General features: G+C 37.8%; 1 protein-coding gene across 2 annotated transcripts; it reads left to right on the forward strand.

Moving 5' to 3' along the window:
• Positions 1–13,290: 13,290 nt before the first annotated feature.
• Positions 13,291–19,952, forward strand: LOC113298052 (zinc finger BED domain-containing protein DAYSLEEPER-like). 2 transcript variants are annotated; one of them, XM_026546706.1, is made up of 6 exons: positions 13,291–13,718; positions 13,813–13,910; positions 15,869–15,930; positions 17,328–17,543; positions 17,705–18,570; positions 18,686–19,952. In XM_026546706.1, exons 4-6 carry the CDS (start codon positions 17,330–17,332, stop codon positions 19,619–19,621), a joined length of 2,016 nt encoding a protein of 671 aa, XP_026402491.1. In that variant the 5' UTR covers positions 13,291–13,718; positions 13,813–13,910; positions 15,869–15,930; positions 17,328–17,329; the 3' UTR covers positions 19,622–19,952. The 2 variants fall into 2 exon arrangements, with proteins under 2 accessions (XP_026402491.1, XP_026402490.1); XM_026546705.1 differs by having other exon boundaries at positions 13,292–13,718; positions 13,813–13,878.
• Positions 19,953–24,561: the final 4,609 nt, after the last annotated feature.

The following is a 24,561-nucleotide window of genomic DNA, read 5'->3' on the forward strand; positions in this document are numbered from 1 at the left end:
GGGAAGTGGATGAAGTGGAGTGATGGAGTAGTGGAGTTGTGTGTTAGTGTCACACGACCAGTCTTGCCCACTTCTCCCATCATCACTAACCGTCCATGTCTTCCTGACACGTTCTTGTGATGACGCATTGCACGCCGCACGCTGTAAACCGCCAGACCAATACCTCAGTATGTATCCCCCAGTTTGTGACATGCTTGATGTCTCGAATGTGTGGATGTGGGACCCACATAAAGTAGCATGTGATGCTAGATTAAATAACTAAGTTATTTAGGAAGTCGATATCTATGAAATATCGTGTGTATTCTATGCAGGTAATGCATCGAATATATTCAGCATGTATGAAGCATCGCTGTTTTAAGGCTTAACGGAGTAAGTCACGAATTTAAGCGCCTTAAAATAACATCACGTCCAGCCATCTTCGAGTGATCGTTTGGAGGCTATACAGGCAAGCCCTGATTTTGCCAATCACCCCATGTGGAAGAGTGGTGGACGGTGATCATGGTGATGCCTCACTGGTTGCCTAACTCCTGTCTTAGGCTGTCCGTCCAAGCTGGCGAAGTTGGACGGACGAGATGACTTGCGACCCACATCTGCGACCGTCAGATTAGGGTATAGGAGGTGCGCAAGTACCTTCTTTCGGCTTGGTCGAATCCATGCATGTGAGATGTTTTTGGCAAGACCGACCGGGCATGCGTGTAGACGGCTTGCCGGTGTACACGTCCGTACCTCACTGTCCCATGGAGATGTGATCTAAGCCACTCGATTTGTCCGGCAAAGTTGAGTGTCGAGATCGGTTTGCAATTGGAACCACGCGACATGCCTAGTTTGGGCGCACGAATCGAGGCATCTACCCATGGTCGGCCTTGGCCGATTGGTCACGCATGTACACGGCCCACATCGATTGTGTTGACATGCTTGGGACCCTTTGAGTCTACATCTACACCCTCCATCTATGCCTGCGAAGATGGATGGTCGCGACTGATTTGTGACACATGTGATATGCCGCAAACCGTAATTAGGATTTCATGTCCACGCTACTTTGGCTGGACGAATTGGCAAGCTATGCTCGTCTTTTGGGGAGGCCGACCATGTGGGGCTCACATTGGGCCGGTGGTGAACATGCCAATACCTGCCTGACGGCTATGGGTCTGATCTAAGCCATCCAAACATGCTGGTGAGGTTGGATAGTCGTGATCAATTTAATACCTTTAGTGGAATTTCCTGCGACCCTTAAAGCATCATGTCGGCCGAACTTTGGGCGAGCGTTTGCTTCTCCCTGGCTGGGTCATGAGGTGGTTGATTATGCAGGCGTGAAGGGGGCCCACCGGTGTGCAGGACAACGCTCGTCCAACAGGACATGGGACAATCTATGCCGTCCAACCATGCCGGTGAAGTTGTACGGTCGCGATCTGTTTGAGACCGACATTGGCAGTCTTGTGCGTACATGTTTTCCAAGCTACTCCATACCATCCCAACCATCTTACTCTAGGCTGGTGTTCGGTGGTTGTTTGGGGGGCGTGGTATGTATTCGACCGACCAGGGCATAAACGGGCCCGCTGGTGGTCATTAAGATGGTAGCCTGCTCCTGCTGAGGATCGTCTAGGCTGGTTAAATCATGCGGCCAACTTGCGTGGTCGTGATTGTTTCTTAGACTGTCAGTCCAGATTCAAATATGCTCAATCGGGCTAGTATAACACACCGAGAGATGTATGCTCAATCGGGCTAGTATAACACACCGAGAGAGGTGGACTCAATCGGGCTAGTATAACACACCGAGAGATGTGGCATGTACGGGTATTTCGTGCATACCTCACTATTAACACTTAGAGATTCGTGTTACTCTGCTGAGAGCAACACTCAGTCGTCATGCCGCACTAATAATGAGAGTTCTGCGGGAACAACACAGGAAATACAAGTCTAGTCATGCATTAATTAATAATGTTGTAAATTCACAGGGTATATGGGATTGTTGCTACATGCTCCAACCTGGATGAATTTTGTGTATTTAATTCACAGAATACTGGGATTGTTGCCACATGCTCCATTCTAGGTGAATTATTAAAGTGAAGAAGTATTCATCACTTATCAGTGGCTTTATCCTTTGCAGGATGTCAGCGTATAAATTTGGTTTTACAATTTTATCCCTGAACTAAAATCCACCATGAACAAACGGCTAAGCAATAAACCTCGTATTGTATTCCTTAATACTATGTCTAACTAGAGTATAATCATTCATGCTTCGCAGCTATGTTTTCAATATGAACGACTTGAAAAGATACATTAGGGAATGAAACAGTTCAAGTCAAATATCACTAACCTCAAGTGGAAGGATGATGTTGTCGTTGTAGCTTCTTACTTCTTCACTTTTTCAAGTCTTCGTAATACTTGTAATGTCTCATATCGTAATACTTTCAAGCTAACCTATACGAAGTTGACTCTAGTACATAATCAAGCGACTCTTTAAATGAGTTTTGTCTCACTAAAATATGACAACCAAACTTGACATACCAACTCTTGGTGGGTTCAACCGAGCTATGCTCTAACAAACTCGCTTACATATTTCTCGAAATATGTGTTGGTAAGCTTTCGCTTTAACCAAGTTCATCTTATATACGTGACGAAAGTCAAAAGATCATCATGTGAAAATCGCCTGGTAACATCTTACATGATTTATGTGAGACAGTTATTTGATGTAGACTTGGAATGTTTCGTATTGATCATTCGATCACTTGAAAATTGTTTTGAAGCTAATAGTTGTGTGAGACAGCTATTGTCTTCTAAGAATGTTTCATTGATTGAAATGTGAGTTTAAAACACTTAACTATAATTGGATTATAAGCACAGTATGCGTACTTGCGTATGTGTTGATCCAAGACTGGAATGTAGTATGCATACCCGTATGTGTACTGGCGAGGTAAGGTAAAGTCCGGGAGCTAGAGTATGCGTAAATGTACGCGTACTGGCAAAGTCAGTTGAAGTCTGCGTACTTTAGTATGCGTACCTGTACGCGTACTGGATTCAACTGAAGCTTGGAAGTGTACAACAGTATGCCTACCCGTTTGCATACTGGCGAGCGCAGTCCAAGTCCGGCTACTTAGGTATGCGTACCTGTTTGCATACTTGAGTGGGTTATGTTTAAGAATTGATTGTGTCATGAACTAATATATTTATATAATAAGGAATGCAATCTTTTGCAAACCGTGTCTATAATGTTCATGAATTCATTCGAGTGAATCAAAATCGATTTTACTTCAATTGTGTCTTTTATACTTCTATGAGAATATAAAAATTGAACTACTTTATAACTAGTTTCATTTGAGTCATTTGAACTAGTTGTGGTTAAGATGAATATGGTTGATATGAAAGTGTTCATATGGCTAACTTCGGTTAACTATTGATGAACCAACAAGGTGTTCACGTTTAGGTACGGTTACCCATATCTAAATGAAGGTACATTTAATTTGTGTGTAACAGGATAAGTTCGATCTAACGGTTTATATTTTCATCTAACGGTGACTATTGAATTCTTTGTTAGGTAACATTGATTGCAAACCCTGATTTGAAGACTATATAAAGGAGAACTCTAGCAACTGGGAAACCTAATCCCCAAACCTCCAGTGTGATACTAGTTGCGACTAGAGTTAATTCTCCTTTAACCTTAGGTTTTTCTAAAACCCCGTAGGTTAACGACTTAAAGACTTCATTGGGATTGTGAAGCCAGACCCAACTATTTTCTCTTTAGTTGTGTGTTCTAATCTTGTTGTTTTCTATCGTGATTGATTACTATCTCCTCTAAGATTTGCTCGAGATTTATTCTCCGATAGGCAGGATAAAAAGTAGTCACAAACATCTTCATCTCATCGTTTGTGATTTTATAATATCTTGTTTCGCTTCCATACGATTAAGATTATTGTGAGGTGATTGATATTACTAGGCTGTTCTTCGGGAATATAAGTCTGATGTATCAATTGGTTCCTGTTCACCTTGATTTATCAAAAGACAGAACAAAACTCATAGGTATTTATGTGGGAGACATATTTATCTATCTTAATAGACTTTTCTGTGTGAGACAATTTGTTTATCAAGTCTTCGACTTTTGGTTGTAGCAACTCTTGGTTGTGGGTGAGATCAGCTAAGGGAATCAAGTGCATAAAGTCCTGCTGGGATTCAGAGACGTAAGGAGCGCAACTGTACCTTGACCAGTGTGAGATTGATCAAGGCTCAACTACATTCCAGTCCAAAGTTAACTTGTAGTAGGCTAGTGTCTGTAGCGGCTTAATACAGTGTGGTGTTCAAAGATGGACTAGGTCCTGGGGTTTTTATGCATTTGCGGTTTCCTCATTAACAAAATTCTGGTGTCTGTGTTATTTCTTTTCCGCATTATAATTTCTATGTAATTTAAATATCATAAGTTGTGTGTAAGTTCGATTAGTTCTTGAACCCGGTCTTTGGGTTGTTGATTGAATTGATTGACACTTGAACATTGGTATTTGGTATCGTTCAAGTTGTTTCTCATATTAATCAGGCTCGCAGATTTCTATCTGTTTGATTTGCTGACTACATTGTGAAATAGAGATACAACTCTTGGATATATTTCCATTTGAGTCTGATTGTCTAGTTGATTCTCTTGGAATTGCATTAGAGTTTGTCCATACACATTGCGAAACGCAATATTGGGTGAGGTTGTTAGACCCTCGGTTTTTCACCAAGTCTCACACTGATTAAGGTACATTCGCGTTCCTTACACATCTGAATCCCAACAGGACTCCATGCACTTGATTCCCTTAGCTGATCTCACCCACAACTAAGAGTTGCTACGACCCAAAGTCGAAGACTTTATAAACAAATCTGTCTCCCACAGAAAAGTCTATTCTGATAGATAAATCTGTCTCCCACAAAAATATCTATGAAGTTTTTGTTCCGTCTTATGAAAAATCAAGGTGCACATGAACCAATTGATAATCCGGTCTTATATTCACGAAAAACAGCCTAGAAAAATCAATCACCTCACAATAACTTAACTATATGGTAGTAGAAGAAGTTATTGTGGAATCACAAAGAATGAGACGAAGAGCTTTGTGATTACTTTTTATATCTTACCTATCGGACATAAATCTCGAGCAAATCTTAGAGAAGATAGTACTCAACACGATAGAACAAGTAAGATCAGAACACGCAACTACAGAGAAAATAGTTGGGTCTGGCTTCAGAATCCCAATGAAGTCTGTAAGTCGTTAACCTATAATGGTTTTAGGAAAAATCTAGGTTAAAGGAGAATCGACTCTAGTCGCAAATAGTATCACACATAACTGTGGAGATTAGGTTTCCCAGTTGCTAGAGTTCTCCTTTATATAGCCTTTCAAATCAGGGTTTGCTAAGTTAGCTTAGAAACAAAGCATTTCATATTCATCGTTAGATGAATCTGGTTTAAGATACAAGCTAAGTTTGCTTGAAACCAAAGCAATATATCTCCACCGTTAGATGGTCTTATCTTGTTACACACATATGAAATATATCTTCATTTAGATATGCATAACCGTACCTAAACATGTATATTGAGTTGGCTCAACAATAGTTAACCGAAGTTAGCTATATGAACACTTTTGTATTAACCACATTAATCTAACACTTCTAGATCAAATGGTAATCAAATGAATCTAATTGTGTTACTCATAAAGTTGTTCAATTGTTTATATTCTCATAGAAGTATACAAGGCACAATTGAAACAAAATCGGATTGATCCAAGAGAATCAATTCATGGACATTTAACCAAGGTTTGCAAAGATTGCATTCCTTAATTTATAAATGTATTTGTTCATGAGTATGAAATCATACTTAACCGATTTTAGAACTTTAACCAACTCAATTTTCAAAGGGGTACGCAAACTTAAGTTCCGAACTTTGGTCTTGTCCGAAAGTTCGCAAACCGGTATGCATACTGTCGTTCCGAACCTAACTCAGGTAGAACCGTTCGCATAATGGTATGCAAACTTGGTTCTCGGACTTTAACAATTAAAACCGTTCACATACTGGTATGCAAACTTGGTTTCCGGACCTGAATCATACCACAATAGTTTGCATACTGGTATGCATACTGTGTTATATCCAGACAATGGTTAATTGTTATAAACTCCCATTTCAATCATTGAAACATCCTTAGAAGATGACAATGGCTGTCTCACACGTACCATTAGATTATAAGTAATTTTCAAGTGATCAAATGATCAATACGAAACATTCTGAGTCGACATCAAATGACTGTCTCACACAAATCATGTAAGATGTTTCAAGGAAATTTTCACATGATTATGTTTTGACTTATTATTTAGTTTCCAACAAATAAATTGTTTCAAATTAAACTCGTCAGGAATAATGATGAACGTGGTTAAAGCAAAAAGCTTCCAACACATATTTCGAGAAAGATATAAGCGAGTTAAACTCAACTCGAAATATCAAATGTGTATAATGTAAAAGTCTATATAGCTATACGACTTAGTCTCAATAGGAGATAAAATAGAATAAACTTCTGAGTGATAGATTAGTTTTAGTCTCCACATACCTTTTTTTGATGAAGTTCCTTCGAGTTCTTCAGTAGATCTTCGTCTTCAGTTGTAAGTATCGTGAACTCTAAAGTTCAAATACACAATCTACCCTAGTCCGAATCTCCTATAATTAGACTAGAAATCAAGACTATAGTTTTGATCAATTAAACTTGACAAACAAGCTTGAGATAAAAACGATTGCAAATTCGACCGAGCAGTGCTCTAACAGTTACCAAACAGATTGGTCCTTTACTGTTTGGAAGACGATCCAAAGGGTTGAGTGCTTAAAGTCTTCATAGAGACTGCAACAACTTGAGATAGTGGACCCTATCTTAGGATTCACGTATGTCGGCCAGATTGGTTGTACGCGCCGGGATACTAAGGAAACTAGGTAACTGGGAGTTTACTTGGTCCCAACTATACGAAGTTGGTAGTGTCTTTGTATAACAACTTAATTCTGGGAGTATTCAAAACTTGACTAGGTCCCGAGGTTTTTCTGCATTTGCGGTTTCCTTGATAACAAATTCTTGTTGTGCCATTTACTTTACTTATAGTTTCTTAGTTACAATAAAGTAAGTTACATTGTACGTTAATCCAAAAAAACTTGATAATGATCCTATAGTTTATCAGTCTTGCGCCGTAACTATTATCAAGTGATTACCTTGTTGTTGTATTGTCTCGACTTTGTTCATAAACTATCACACAAGGTATCAGACTTATAGGTTGATAATGAAAATATTGTGGTGTACTTGGTACCCTCATCATTTCATTTATTCGCTGGAGAGTGAGTCGAGTCGCTTAGGGAGCGAGCTTGCACAACTTAGGGAAGATTATACTAAGCATATGGACCAATGTGCCAGCACTTCCACAAGGCCTTCATTGGATGATACGCCTTATTGTGTTGGATGCCTCTAAAACTAAGACCAAAAGGACCTTAGACTCAGTAATTTTGAACTGACAAGGTAGCTGGAAGTCACTTCTTTATTTTTAAGAGTTAAAGGTTTGCATTAGTAGCTTATACTTCATTTTTTCTGTTTTGCAGTTGCTCAGCAGGGAGTTTCTCAACTGGTGTTCGAACTAGCTCAGGACGTATGTGCTCATGCTGACGCTGGAGATCGTCTTGCTGTTGTGAATGGGCAAATCCATGATCTGTAGGATCAATACCATCGCGCCTTCTCGAAGCATGAGGCTACACTTCTGCAGACAACGACTTATTTTAAGTCATTCTACCGAAAGCAGCTCAAGTAGATGTGCACTGCTAGGGTATTGAGTGACAGAGTGAAGCAGGAGAAAAATAGGTTGGCTCGCGAAGCTCAGCATGAATCTCCTGCTGCGACTACCCTGCTGGTACTTCGGATGTGGTTACAATTCTTGCTGCAATGTTGGAAACCCAGACTGTTACTATTACTCTCCTTGCGCAAGTTGGAGTTGAACCTGATGTCGTCGTTATGGCTACTGCTCAAGATATTGAAACTGAACTTCCCGTGGAGCAGATATGAAAATGCGGGGGTACAATAACCACACCCAATATTTCGATTAGCAATCTGTATGGAATAACTCTAATATACTTTCAAGAGAATCAACTAGACTCAATCTTAATAAAGAATATCAAAGAGTTATATCTCTCTTTCTCGATTCAATATTTACTCAAGCAAATAGAAATCAACGAGTCTAATTGAATACAAGAGAAATCACTTGAATGGTACCAAAGACCAATGTTCAAGTATCAGTCAATTTCAATCAACAACCAAAGGTTGGATTTCCCAATTGATTGATTCAAACGCACAATCTATGAAATTTCAATTATAAAGATAAACAATATAATGCGGAAAAGAAATAACACAAACACCAGAAGTTTTGTTAACGAGGAAACCGCAAATGCAGAAAAACCCCAGGACCTAGTCCAGATTGAACACACACTGTATTAAGCCGCTATAGACACTAGCCTACTACAAACTAACTTTGGTCTAGACTGTAGTTGAACCCCAATCAATCTCACACTGATCCAAGGTACAGTTATGCTCCTACGTCTCTGATCCCAGCAAGATACTATGCACTTGATTCCCTTAGCTGATCTCACCCACAACTAAGAGTTGCTACGACCCAAAGTCGAAGACTTTAATAAACAAATATGTATCACACAGAAAAGTCTAGGGTAATAGATAAATCTGTCTCCCACAGAAATACCTACGAGTTTTGTTCCGTCTTTTGATAAATGAAGGTGAACATGAACCAATTGATGACCCGGACTTATATTCCCGAAGAACAACCTAGTATTATCAATCACCTCACAATAATCTTAATCAACGCGGCGAAAGAAGATATTGTGGAATCACAAACGATGAGACGAAGATATTTGTGACTACTTTTACATCTTGCCTATTGGAGATATCAATCTCAAGCCAATCTTTACGATTGTACTCAATACGATAAAATCAGCAAGATCAGATCACACAACCACAAGAAACTAGTATCGGTCTGGCTTCACAATCCCAATGAAGTCTTCAAGTCGTTAACCTACAGGGTCTCTGTAGAAACCTAAGGTTAAAGGAGAATCGACTCTAGCTTATACAACTAGTATCACACAGGAGGTGTGGGGATTAGGTTTCCCATTTGCTAGAGTTATCCCTTATATAGTCTTTCAAATCAGGGTTTGCAATCAATGTTAACTTAGTAACAAAGCATTCAATATTCACTGTTAGATGAAAACCTGATTAGATTCAAGCTAATATCTTTCAACCGTTAGATCGAAAACTTATCTTGTTACACACAAATGAAATGCACGTTTTAGGTTTGTGTAACCGTACTCAAACATGTACATTTGTTGGTTCAACAGTAGTTAACCAAATGGTTAGCCATATGAGCACTTTCATATTAACCACATTCTTCTTCACCATAACTAGTTCAAATGACTCAAATGAACTAGTTAGAGATTTGTTTAATTGCTTAGATCTTATAGAAGTATACAAGACACAATCGAAGCAAAAACGATTTGATTCACCTGAATCGATTCATGAACTTTATAGCCATGGTTTGCAAACTTGCATTCCTTAGTTAATATAAGTATAAGTTCACGAATAATCGTTTTTAGATATAACCAACCTAAGTACGCGGACTTAAGTACCCGAAATAAGCTTGTAACAAGTTTACAAACTCCAGCAGATTTTCTCGGGAAGAGAACCTCCGACAGTACGCAGACTAGGTTCGCGGACTGGGTTCACGGACTGTGTTCCGGTTTCCTGAGCAGCAAAGTAAGCATACTTTGGTTCAAGGAATAAGGACTTATACATGTATGCTTTTCCACACAATGCTTATATCCAACAATGGTAATATAATCTAAACTCTCATTTCAATCATTGAAACATTCTTAGAGGACGTTATATAGTTGTTATTCACAAACCATTTTTCGTCAAAGCCATTTTCAATTGATTGAAACATAACATGACTTTCGTCACTAAGTAAAGATGGACTTGGACAAAGCGAAAGCTTACCAACACATATTTCGAGAAATAGATAAGCGAGATAAACTCGGCTCGAAATAGCAAATGTGTATAATCAAAGTCTATATAGCAAACCGACTTTTGTCTCAAGATAGGAGATAAAGTAGATAGAATTTTGAGTGATAGATAAGTTCAAGTCTCCACGTACCTTTTAGTCGATGAAGTTCCACCAGTTCCTTGAGTAGCTCTTCGTCTTGTATGATGATCGCCATGGGGTTCTTGAGCTCAACTACACTTTCTATCCTAGTCCGAGACTTAGCTATAGTAGACTAGAAATCAAGACTTATAGTTTTGATCACTAACATTGACAAACATGCTTGAGATAGCAACGCATGCGAGTTCGACCGAGCATTGCTCTAACAAGATAAATGAAGTGATGGAGAGATGAATCGTTGTCATCACGTTTCTTGTTATTTTTGGTCTCCTTGCATGGAGTCATTGATTTTTATGACTGTAATTTACTAACATTTGCTATGATTCTTGTTTGTGCACCTTAATGGGGTGCATACTTGAATGGTTCATATCAATAGCTAACCTAGGTGCAAGTTACATTTTTTTTTGTTTTTCTTTTTTCCTCGGTACAAATCAAAGCACTGCAACAGAAACAAAATCAAGTAGCCTGAAGATATATGTGAGAATGAAGAAGAAAAGATGAAAACCTAAATACTCTCGCAAAAAAGAAATATATATTTTTTATATATATATAATATAAAACCAAAATCTTTAAGCACCCAAATTCTAAAATTGTACGTTGATGAACAAAATAAAGAAAACCCCTATAAATAACGCACCATATATAGTCAAACAAAAGTAATAAAAGAAAAATCCTAAAAGAAACCCATAAAGAACGTACAATATAGACTGGATTTGCGTTAAGAGTTTATCATCATCTTCAAATATATCTAAACTAAGAACATCCAAAACTGTATATTAGAATCATTAAAACAAAAAGACAATCAAACAAAAATAATGATGGAGATCTAACACGTACATGGATTTTTTTTCAAAAAAAACTAAAAATGCTAATAAGATGGAGCAACCACTTTTTATTGAAGAAGAAAAGTAAAAAGATCTCTGTTAGCTTTAGATTTTCCCGGATATTGAGATGATGAAAGTTTTGTCGATCCACCGCAGAGAAGGTGATTAATCTCGACCAATAGACTCTTGCCAAATATCCTTTCCAGATTTACTTATGCCCAAAAGTCCCCTTTTACACTATTTGAGAGGGGTGTCACGCCCACCGTTCAATGTGGGGATTCTTATGACTTAGAGTTATAGTGGAGAGATTTTGACTTTTGAGCCTCTTTAGGATTTTTCTTTCTTGATCTTTGTAGCTTGTTACATGTATTTTTTTTCTCTCTTACTCCTTTTGTTTCTTTCCTCGTTTAGGGTGGATATAAATTCTTTTGCACTTCCCTCTGAAAAATGATTTCTCTCTCTCTCTGAGGCGACAAGAGAGCCTAAAACCCAAGTGTTGTTTGCTCAGATCTGCTCTCAAGGGAGCGGATATGAGCAAACCATCTCAAATATCCTCTTGTCATATTCTTCTAGACTCCTTGATATATAAATCTTAACAGTATCAATGTGTTTTTTTCTGCAGCTTTTTCGGTTGGTTCTTTGTTTTCCTCTTTCTCTGTTTTAGATCTACTTATCTTGACCTTTCTTGTGTGCTATTGGACATGGGGATGACGAGTAAAACAGTTGTATCTCCGTGTTTCAAACATACTGCATCTTTTGTTTCAACAACAATTCCTGTTTACAACAGGCTCTTCATCTCCAACAACAACTAGAACAGTTTCAGTGACAAGAAAATCACTAGTTTCACGAACTACAGTAGCAGAAATCTCAAGAACTCTCACTATACCAACAACTACAATCACAAACTCAGAAACACAATCTCCTAGAGAATTCCAAGATCAATCGATTCAAAGAGCAGTCAGATTCTATCAGTAATGTCTCCTTGCTGTTTTGGTTCTTTTTCTGGTACTTTGGTACCCCTGACCGGGTGAAGTCATTAGGCGCGGAAGAAAATAGTTCTTTGTCATTAGAGATGGAGAGATCATCCTATGGTCATAACTTTCCTGACTAGCGCTGGAGATTTATTTGGATTAGGGGAAACTAGTTCTTCCAAATCAATTCCATCTGATAAATTCAGGAACAAGAACAAAAATGGCTGAGTTGTCTACTACAAGTCTTTATTGTCATCTTAGAATTACTAGTTTGATCACTTATATGGGTTATTTTATAAGTTTCTCTGTTAAATACTCATATTGCTCTATTGATTTTTCCGTTCTTGATAAAACTAATCACTGTAAAAAAGCTGGACTTTGTAACGATGTTAATCTTTTTTTTTTTATGGAAACCGGGTTTCAAAAAGACCCCAAAATTTATTTATTAGACTACCTCATTCAAATTGAGGTTTGAAGGATTACATTGATCAATTACATCAAGAAACAGGACAACACAGATAGTACAAGATTTACAATCGAAACATAAATAAACGAGATATGAAAATCGCTTAAAACTTCTGCAGCCCATTGAAGGATTAAATATCTTATAATGGTTTCAAACCATTTTGTTTCTTGATCATCAAAGATATCAGATGCTTCCATAAAAAGGAAGTAATATGCCCAAATTAATTTCTTCACAAACGATCTCCATATCTGACGACGTAGATCGTTTTCATCCAGAACGTAACAATGCAAATCCAAATCCACCAAAAACACCTGATAAAGGAATAAGAAAACAAGTCCTGATAGTATTGTGAAACCAAAAATTGTTTAAGAACAATTTATTTTATTGGAAAATAAATATATACAAGGAAACAAACTCGATCCGTCCAATAGATTTGAAAAAGTCAAACCAAACTGGACGGATCAATGATCTAAGTTTTGAAGAAAATAGTTTTTCTTTTTCTTTCTTAGTTTCAGAGAGAAAAGAGGGGAGGAGGGAGGATTTTTTATATTGGAAGTTTTCTAACAGTGCTTAATGTCACCCAACATTAACGATGTTAATCTGATCGAGCTAAATGTTGGTAACGTGTTGGTAACGTGTAGCCTAAGAACTTTAGCTGAAAATGTTGGTAGCCTTGGCACTTTAGTGAAAAGATATATAAAATCTTCGTTATTGTACGGGGAAGAACCCCCAACCCTAAGAAAAAAAAGGAAAGAAAAAAAGGAAAAGAAAAAAACAATCCCGCCTCTTTAGGCTTTGGTTCTGAGTCGTGGTCTTTAATTACTAGGCATGCTTCAGAAGTCCACAACTGCCAAGCCGAGCATATTTGATTGCTTTCAGCCGACGCATATGGAACCCCAAATGGCTCTTTCTCTCTTTCCTGATCCAAGCCGTCGACTTTGCGTCTATTACAAAGTGCGTAAAAAGGGAAATTACAAAGTGCGTAAAAAGGATCAAAGGGAAAACCTCTCTCTGCTTCACTCGCGTCGCGGCTGTGGTTCGACTCTCTCTCCCCCTCTCCCTCTCCCTCTCCCTCTCCCCCTTCTCTTCTCTAAGTCGCTCGGCTCAGATCCGGCTTAGATCCAGCTTCCATTTGGCTCCGATCTCCTTTTTCTCTCTGAAACTCTTCACCTCTTCTCCTTCGGCGATTCTTCGGTGGAATTATTGCTTCTGAACTCCGATTGAACTTCAGGGATGAGGTCTCACTTCAAAGGCGAGAAGGTAACCTTTTTCTTCATCATCTTTCTACAGTGAGTCTCTTTTATGCTTAAAAAACCACTAATATTTTGTAACTGTGTGTTTCGATGTTCATCAGGAACTAAACTGAAGAAGAAGGTTAGGTGGTTGTCAGAACTAAGCTCCGGCTTACATGACCTCCGAGGTATATAGAGTTATTATGGCTCTTTAATTTCTGTGAGTTTCATCTGATTTTTGAAATTTGTATGATTTAATTTGCATGAATATCTAGCTGTGATACCAAATTTTACAATATAATGTAGTTTAGTTGGAAGATCTTTGTGAGACCTTTTTTCTTATTTCCGGTCGGAATTGCATAACTTCAAAAGATTTTAATGTGCATTCTGTAGCTCTTGAAATTTTGATTGGTTACATAACCACCTAAGTTTAAGTTTAAGTTTAAGTTTAATGAATTGTTAAAATGAAATAGATATTTGGTTTCCAAGAGGAAATAAAATATAGTAACTGATAAACGTCTCTGTTATTTGGGGCTTGGGATCATCTGTCCGGTCGTATCCTCATATAGCCACTTATAACCGGGATTATTAATAGCATGCAGGGAAGACAAATAGTGGTTTACTTAGGGAGGTAGGTTAGTATGTTAAAGTGACGCCAAAACTTTATATACGCTATATAAAGTGATGTTTACTGGCTTGATTTTATTACCAATTTTCTTTTAGCATTGCGATGCAACACCTCGAGTCTGCCTTAAGGGAATGCCTTGCCTCACCTTGCAGTTCCGTTTAAGCCCTGTGTTGTATTCTGCAAAAAAAGCTGATAGACCATGACCATCTTGATTATGCTGTAGCTCTCTTCTTGACTTTCAGAGATCTTAGTGATTGTTTCCTTGACCAATGCTTTCATTCTTATTGTTTAAAAATGACTGAGAAGCAATCTCTCAAGGGGCGGAATTTATCATATAGAGGGAGGTGTAGGTTTGTTTTCTGTGTATTTTTATTAATTGTTAAATTGGTGAGTAGTGATAATGCATTGTTCGGCAAATAATTCAAGGTAAGATATCAAGGATTTCATGATTTAGGAGCTTTTACCAGATAGAATCTTGAGGTCGATGCCTTTCAACAAATGGAAGAAGAAAGATGTGCAGAAGGGATACGAATTAAAGCGATAGAAGTGTAAGATGACTTTGTCTCATTCCCTCCTAGGAATTGTAGTACACAATTAAAATCGGGTCAATGAATAAATCATTATATATAGGTCACTTGCAGGACTTGTCTATAGAATAAGGGAAAAATAAAGAAAAAACTTAATACATGCAGGAAATCATGTGGATAAAAGTATAAAGCTATCTGAAAAGTAATATTCATGACTTCTGCAGATTGGCAGAAATCTGATTTACTCCAACAAGATTCTATAATAGTGTTGAATACGATTATTTGTGCAGCCATACGTTTCTGAACTCTATATGTTCCTTCTGTTTATGATCAATTGAATTGTATCATCAAAAGCCTACTCAAGAAGACCCATTACTAGCATATGCAAGTAATTTTAGAATGATAGCTCTACTATGGAAGTAGGATTCTCAAAGGGGTTAGAATTTTAGTTACATTTACAAGATGAACTTGGAGGAATGTGAGGATACGGGCAAGCATGGGCGGAACCAAGGGTTGACTAACCCTGGCTCCAGCCCCCCTCAAAACTCTAAAAATAGGATACGGGCAAGCATCAAAGTCATACTTACTGAAGGGTGGACAAGTTGCTGAAGTCTTCAGTTTTTCCAAACACTAAAAATAAAGAGTTCCCTTAGAACATTAAGTTCAGCCAAGAAGAGAAGCTAGTTTGAATGTACTACTTAACCTCGTCGGGAAACATCCTAAAGGCTCTCAGAAGGATCACTTCAATAGAGAGTTTGTAATCATTGTACCCATTCTAGAATCTAGACTACTTAAAATATGGTAGGCTGTGCTCGTGTTACCATGTTTTTGGTGTCAATCTTAATATTGGATACTAATTGAGTGTTCTTTCTTCTTACTAAGAAGTAATACTTAAAGTGCGTCCGATTGTTTTGCATCATCTTTTCATTATTATTTTATTTGTTTCGAAGTGTTATTATTCTTATTTTCCTCAACTTTTTATGGATTTACTGTTCTTCCCTCACAATATCCTTTTGGTTTCAGACAGGAACATTTGGTAGCAAAAACTGGGCAGCCAACGGAGTGGAATGTTAAAAGCTTGAAAGGTAGTGATAGTCCTATCTCCACTCTTTGCTAGCAAGCATGTTACCTGATTGCATGATGTGTATGGAAATATTTTGCCATCTGGAATGGGAATGTCTTGACATTAATGATCAGAGATTGAATATGGAGCAGATTTAGAGGAAAAATGTAGATGAAGTATAGAGAAAGAATAAAAAAATAAGAAGAATGCACTCTATAAGAATTTTTTCTGTTTTTTATTTTTTCATCTTATGGAAGATCCAGTAATGCAATTTCTAGAAGGATGGGTGGGGGTGATGGAACTATAGCGTATAGGATGACTAGTTTCTAGTACGCTCCTGGTAAATTAAGTCTACTTGTATATTCTGTAGTTTCACGAATCTTCTATTAATTGTTCTACCCAAAAGTAAGGAAATGTTCTTTAAGACAGCAACAAAACCTATAATGACTTCCAAGAATCAAATACGAACCTTGTGTCAAGTACTAAAGATGTCCATAGCCGCCTTTGGATATATTATTGCATCTTTAGATTCCATGGAAGCTCACTCTCATAAATTCAGTTCTTACAGAAGTTAATGACATGGCAGAAACACTCACCGACAAGGGACCCCATAATCCATTTGCATGGAATACCTTTCTCTAATTTCATGTTTTATGTGTATTTTATAATGTTATATCTCTAGTTATATTTATCTTTATAATGGGATGGGAAATGGAATAAATCAGAAAGGAAATGTATTTAATGAACTCTTCTCTTCACGTTTATGCTATCAAGTAGAATTTGGAGTTGAAGTTAGGGAATTTACATTGTGTGAGTGGCAGTAAAAGTGTAATGGATGCAGGTAACTTCTTGTACTACATAGAAATGAATCTAAATATCTGTCCATCACTCTTCATGAGAGTTAATTTGTTTGTCTGAAGCGACACAGAAATGTTGTAACTGACTTATAGCAAGGTATGCTTTAAAATGTCATGTTAAAATATCTTGGTTTCAAAACCCTCCCAGATTCATAGTTACGGTAGCACTAAGCATTCCTGTTCTAATGATTTTACTTGATATATTTGGTTTGTCTTGTGTGTCAATAAAAACAAAAATCTTTATTCTGTGACCTTTATTAGATATACTATATAGTTTCTTGTCTTTACACAACTGGAACCACTTAGCTCGAGTAATTTTCTAGCGTCTTAGTTATAAGTACATGTTAAAAAGAGTTGATTAATTTACCGAATATGTTATAAATTGTTTTTATACTAAAATATTGGTCAAGAGAAATGATTTTTCACCAATGGAACAGTGGCCACACTTCATAGTCCATTACATAGTTTAATTTTTAAAGTGTTGTTTTAGGTTTGTGGATGTTTCTTCTTAATTTTTAATTGAAGATTAGTGTGGAGTGATTGTATTTGTTGGCTTGTGCAGATATGGAACCCAAAAGCATGATGGAAATAGTAGCAGTCATCGACCCAGTAGATGGTGGTCTAGGTTCGTCAGAGAAGGGAAATGTAACTCCTGCAGCAAAACCAAGAAAAAAGTCAATGACGTCTTTGTATCTCAAGTTCTTTGAAACCGCTCCTGATGGGAAGAGTCGAAGTTGCAAATTCTGCAAGCAAAGTTATTCTATTGCAACAGCCACTGGTAATCCCTGTCTGCATTTCCTAGTGGATCAGTATTAATTTCCAGGAAAAATGATGGTATTATATATATTAGGGAGACAGAGAGAGATGTTGCAAATTAGTCATCATCTATTTGTTGCATGGAGTCATACTTATTAATGTATGCCTTCTTTTTCCGTCAAGGGAATTTGGGAAGGCATTTGAATCATCGCCATCCCGGATATGATACCGTCTCCAGCTCATCGCCGCAGCCCATCACTACTGTATCGAAGAGGGCCCCGTCTCAAGTCAAAAATTGTAGCACGGTTGATTTTGACCATGTAAACTGGTTACTACTCAGGTGGCTCATCGGTAATTCTATTCCACCCTCTATATTCGAAGATACGTGGCTATCAAACTCTTTCAAATTTGCCAATTCCGTTGTTCAATTATGGTCAGTCGAAAGGTTTCAAACTGTCATTGTGGAAATATTCAGAAGTATGCGGGAAGATGTAAAGGCTTCATTAGAACATGTTAACTCTAAAATATCAATCACCCTTGATTTCTGGACTTCCTACGAACAAATCTTCTATATGAGCGTCACCGGTCACTGGATTGATGCAAACTGGTCCCTGCACAAGGTTCTTCTGGATGTTTCACACGTACCTTATCCATGTGTTAGCTCTGATATCTACCACACTCTTGTGAAAGTCCTGAAGATGTACAACATTGAGAACAGGATTCTCTCCTGCACCCATGACAACAGTTCGAATGCCATCCATGCTTGTCACACACTTCAAGAAGATTTAGATGCTCAGAAATCAGTGGCCTTCTGCTTTATTCCCTGTGCCGCTCGAACACTGAACCTAATCATAGAGGACGGACTACAAACTGCAAAACCCGTGATATCTAAAATACGGGAGTTCGTACTCGAGATGAACACATCTGTAGAAATCTCATCCGATTTCAACCACACAACATCAGCATATCAAGAAGGTTCATGGAAGTTCCCTATCGATGCTTCAACTCGTTGGAGTGGCAATTATACAATGCTTGATATAGTGCGCAGGGTATTTTTTCAGACACAGCGACAGTGAAACTATTGCAATTTATTTTATTTATTTTGGGTGGGGGGAGAGGACTTTAATATTTTGCACGAATCTAATTTGATATATTGACGTGTAGGCCTCTAAATCCATGGATGCTGTTATAAGAAAGAGGGAAGAATCTCTGGGTAGTAGGAACATGCTCCTGAGCACCAAGGAGATAGTTGCTATCAACAATTTGCACCAATACCTTGAGCCATTCCACAAGACCACTAACAACATGTGCACAAGCAAAGTCCCAACTGTTGGGTTGGTACTATTCTTTATGGATCATATTGTCGAGACGATTGCTTCTTGCAGGGATTCCCGTCACAACCCAGACTGGCTAAAGAATGCTGCTGAGGACATGGCGAAAAAGGCTAGGAGTTACAACAGCCAGGTACATAATGTCTACACTTACATGGCTGCAATACTCGATCCAAGGATCAAGGGTGAACTTATCCCAGAAAATCTCAACCTGGAAAGCTATCTCGAAGAGGCAAGGAACCACTTCCTGAGGAGTTACTCGACCATCCATTTTCCAACACTGGCTAATGGATACAATCCTCAGGACAATGAAGATGGAGGCAGTGTATCTTTTGCGGAAGAGATTGCTCGGAAAAGACGCAGAGTTAACATGACTGCGTCTACAGATGAACTCAGCCAGTATTTGTGTGAGCCTCCATCTTCCTTCACTACAGATGTTTTAGACTGGTGGAAGGGAAACAGTTCAAGGTATCCACGATTATCTGTCATGGCTCGAGATTTCCTGGCAGTCCAACCAACCTCAGTTTCACCTGATGAGCTTTTCTGCAGAAAAGGTGATGAAATTGATAAACAAAAGTATTGTCTTCCCCATGCAAGTACACAACCAGTGTTGTCCATTAGGGCATGGATTGAAAATGGGTTCAAGTTGAGGTACCGGACGACGGAGGTCGACTTTGAAAAGCTTATGGTATCTGGTACTTCTATGGCCACAACTTCTGCTTTTGATAGTGGTGCTACAGTTTCAGATGGTAAAGCAAAGCAAGGGTAATAATGGCTGTCTCAATAATCTGTTTTTTATGGCCTGCAATATTGACGGAAATGTTGAAGTTTCAGGTGAGGACTACCATATATGTAAGTTAATTTAGTTAAAAAGTTGAGAGGGATTAGAGTAGTCTCATTCTTCCTCTCTTCTCTTCTAGTTGTTGTATGTACATTTCTAGGAGCGTATTTTGTATTTTGGCATTGTACATAATGGTGAGCTGATTGTAACAGGCTAACCAACAAATGGGTATCTGGTATGTAGTTTAAGATAGCTCTCACAGTATTTTGGGTACTGTTAATTGTCCTTCGAGTAATTGTTCCCTGCGAGAATTTAATTATTCACACTAACCACAATAAGTTTCTGATTTTGCTATAAATGTAGGATTTAACAAAAATATTCTACAATAACGGGCTTTCCTTCCTCTTTTTCTTGAAAACATTCTCTCTTATCAGGTTAGACCATATCTTGCTCAAAGTTTGCAGTTCAGATCAGAGTAGTTTGGCCAAGTCTTTTGGGACTTGTCAACAGAAAAAGAACAAAAAAAACCCAATGATCTAGTTCATGAGCAACATAATTACGAATCCTAGGCTGGAAAGTGAACCGATAAACAAGATGAGAAAAACTGAATATCCTCATAAATAGCATCCGTTCTTGATCACCATCAAACCTCTCAGAAGAAAATTGGTCAATGAGATCCTTAGCATCACTCTCAGTGATAATGTGGGTAAACTTTTGCTCCACAGCTTTCTTCAGTACAACCCAAATTGCTCTAGTCTCAAAGGCATCGTGATTCCCAAATTGCGGATTCAACATCAAACACAATTGATGCACAAAAAGATGCTTATTGGAGAAGTCCCTCTCACATAGCCTGCACAGTATTCCAGAGTAATGTCATCAAAGGCACCGTGAGTATCGCAGTTTATCCATCCAAAAGGTGGGGGCTAGGCTTCCTAGTCAACAACATAGCTCTGGCTCTATTGATAACATCATGCTGGGTTTCTTTAAGATTGTTTCTACTACTCCATAGAGACGAAAGAATAGTAACAATCAAACATTGTCATTCATCTAGCAATTCAGTAACAGGATCAACCATCCAGAAGACAAGACACTCAATAAAAGACTTATCTTGAAAAGCATTAATATTCACACAGAAATAAGAAAGAAACCAAACATGGCTAGCAAAAGGCACAGAACAAGAGCATCTAATACAACCCACATCACTCATAGACATTCTAGTGTGAAGAACGGTTCTGACAGGTATAACATTCCTAGCAGCCTTCCAAATGAAAATCTGAACACAGTGTGGTACTCTAAGTTTCTAAATGCACTTCCAAAGTTTGATACTAAGGGAAGACCTAAGTCCTCTAAGTCCCAAGTAGGCATATTTAGACGAAAATCTGTCATTATTTGAAAGCTCCCAAGCCCTAATATCAGGAGTGCATAACTGGCTTAAGGGAATAATGACAATCTTCTTAACAGAAGCATCATCAAAGTGGGTATTAAATTTACTAATATCTCATGTTCTAGTTTCAGAACTAATAAAGTAAAAAACTTTGACACTTGGATCTGGAGGGACTAAAGGGTTAGGTGTGGCGGAGCCCAAACTTGGTATCCACGTGTCACACCAAGGATCAATGAAGTTACCATCTCCCACAATCCAGGAGATAAACGATTTGATCATCTCTTCCATAGCATGCATGCATTTCCAAGTCCAAAAACAATTACTAGGACATTTTAGCATTTAAAAAATCAGTCTTAAGAAAGTACCTGGCTTTGAGAATAATACCTATCAGGAAATTGGAATTTTCAAATATATTCAAGGCATTCCTAGCAAACATAACTAAGTTATTTAGCTCAGCTATCCTGGAGCCTAAACCGCCCTCAGACTTGGGGGAACAAAGAATATCCCAACCAAGCAAATGAAGCATTCTATCTTTTGGGTCTAGAGTTTCCCCCCCACCAGAATTTATAGAGATGGGAATCCATCTTCCTACACAGATACTTAGGAATCAGAAAGGCTTCCATTTGGTATAAATGAATAGCATGTCCAATGTGTTTAAAGTGGTTCTAGCAGCCTGAGACAAGAGTCTATGAAACCAGGTAGAGATTCTAGCATCCACAGCTTGCAGAACACCCATATGAGTTTGTATTTTCTAAGCTTGAAAAACAATAGGGGTGTCGAGATATTTCTTTCTTAAATCTCTATTATTAATATCAAGAATGTTAGAAAAATGACACATAAACTGTTCTGATAGTTTCTTGCTAAACATGATACGAGACTTGTCAAAGTTTACTTCCTGGCCAGAAGCTAAACAATATTTTTTAAGATAATTCTTTATGGTTTGGAAATCTTTAAAAGTAGCTTTAGAAAACAATAAAGAGGCATCAACAAAGAAGAGATGTGTAACACAAGGAGAAACTTTACGGACTTTAATACCTTCCATTAAACCCTTTCTAGTCAGAGAGTCAATATAAGAAGATAAAGCTTCGGAACAAATAATGTAATAAACAGTTCCCTACCTCAGACCTCTCCCGGGTTTAATTAGGCAAGTCGGCCTACCATTTAACAGAACAAAATAAGAAACTTGTGGAAAGATATTGGCTAATCAGATTAAACCAATGGCCAAAGAGGCCCATTTTTTTCAAAATTTTTTCAAGGAAAGACCATTCCAGCTTGTCATAGGCTTTGGACATATCAAGCTTAATAACAAAAATACCATCCTTAACTTTGTGGGGGTTTACAATATAAATTGCCTTATTGGCTATCAGAATGTTATCAGAAATACTCCTTTCTGGAACAAAAGCACTTTGATTTTAGGAAATAAGATTACCCATGAATGGTTTTAATCTATTAGCCAGAGTTTTGGACAAAATTTTATAAATAAAATTGCAAAGCCCTATAGGTCTATATTGGGAAACCAATTCAGCTAAAGGGACTTTAGAGATAAGGACAATATTGGTGTGGTTAAAAACTTTACCTATATTCCCAGTTCGAAAACAAGTCTGCGTCATATCAATAAAAACTTCTCCCACAATATCCCAATGCTTTTGGTAGAATAAACCCGTAAAAGCATTAAGGACCGAAGCTTTTTTACCCCCTCATTTGGAAAACAACATTATTAATCTCCTCCGCAATGAGAGGGGAGTTCAGATGAGAGTTATCATCATCTGAGAACTTCATAGGAAGATCCTAGAGGGTTTCATATTGATACTACTAAGGCGAGAATAGTATAAATTTTTGAAATAATCAACAAAGGAATTACCAATACTATCTCTGTCAGTAAGAATGATATTTCTTTTCTTTCTAAAAAGTGTAACTCAATGGAAATAGGGAGAATTCCTATCTCCTTCCATAAGCCATACTTCTCCAGACTTATCCTTCAAGTACAATTCCTCCAAGTTGTACATGTATTCCAATCTAGCTCTAAGTTTAGAAACAGAGTTAGAGTCGGTTGGGTTGGAGGTTTGAATATCAACAAGTTCCTTTCTGGTAAGTGGTTTTGTTCCAATCTGTAAGGCCTTTTTTTTGTACTTAAGATTTAAGCTTTTAGTTTATAAGTTAGGGAACCTACAACGTCAACAAACCAAGAGTTAGCTATAATATCTCTACAGGTAGGATCTTCAATCCACATGGCCATAAAACGAAATAGTTTGGGCATGCAAATTTCTTTTAAGTTAAGACCAATGTGCATAGGGCAGTGGTCAGAAGAGTCTCTAGGAAAATTATTGACACAAAGTGTTAGAGCATTGCTCGGTCGAACTCGCATGCGTTGCTATCTCAAGCATGTTTGTCAATGTTAGTGATCAAAACTATAAGTCTTGATTTCTAGCCGACATAGCTAAAGGTCTCGGACTAGGATAGAAAGTGTAGTTGAGCTCAAGAACTCCATGGAAATCATCATACAAGACGAAGGACTACTCAAGGAACTGGTGGATCTTCATCGACTAAAAGGTATGTGGAGACTTGAACTTATCTGATACTCAAAAGTCTATCTATTCTATCTCCTACTCTTGAGACAAAAGTCGTTTAGATATATAGATTTTCATTATGCACATTTGCTATTTCGAGCCGAGTTTATCTCGCCTATCTATTTCTCGAAATATGTGTTGGTAAGCTTTCGTTTTAGCCGAATTCATATTTACCTAGTGACGAAAAGTCAAGTAATGTTTCAATCACTTTGAAAATTTCTCTGACGAAAAATGGTCTGTGAATAACGACTATATCCGTCCTCTGAGAATGTTTCAGTGATAGAAATGAGATTTTAGATCACATAACCATTGGTAGGATATAAGCATTGTTGTGAAAACACATATATGTATAAGTCCTTATTCCTTGAAGCAAAGTTTGCGAACTTTGTTGATCAAGAGAAATGGAAGTGGTGTGAGCCAAGTCCGCGAACTTGCGGAAGTTCTCGACCCGAGAATTTCCGCTGGAGTTTGTGAACTCCTTCCATGAGCTTAAGTCCGCGAACCCAGTCCGCGAACTTGATCAGGTTATATCTAAAACCGGTTGTTCTTGAACTCATGTTTATTTAAACTAAGGGATGCTTTTGCAAACCATGGCTATAAAGTTCATGAACTGATTCGAGTGAATCAAACCGTTTTTGCTTCGATTGTGTCTTGTGTAGTTACATAAGATCTAAGCAATTGAACAACTCTCTAACTAGTTCATTTGAGTCATTTGAACTAGTTATGGTGAAGAAGAATATGGTTGATATGAAAGTAATCATATGGCTAACCATTTGGTTAACTATTGTTGAACCAACAAATGTTAATGTTTGGGAACGGTTCGTAAAACCAAAATTGGCCATTTCATTTGTGTGTAACAATCTAAGTTTTCGATCCAACGGTTGAGAAATATTAGCTTGAATCTAATCAGGTTTTCATCTAACGGTGAATATTGAATGCTTTGTTACCAAGCTAACATTAATTTCAAATCCTGATTT

This window comes from Papaver somniferum, chromosome 7 (genome assembly GCF_003573695.1).
Source record: "Papaver somniferum cultivar HN1 chromosome 7, ASM357369v1, whole genome shotgun sequence".
Classification (NCBI taxonomy): domain Eukaryota; kingdom Viridiplantae; phylum Streptophyta; class Magnoliopsida; order Ranunculales; family Papaveraceae; genus Papaver; species Papaver somniferum.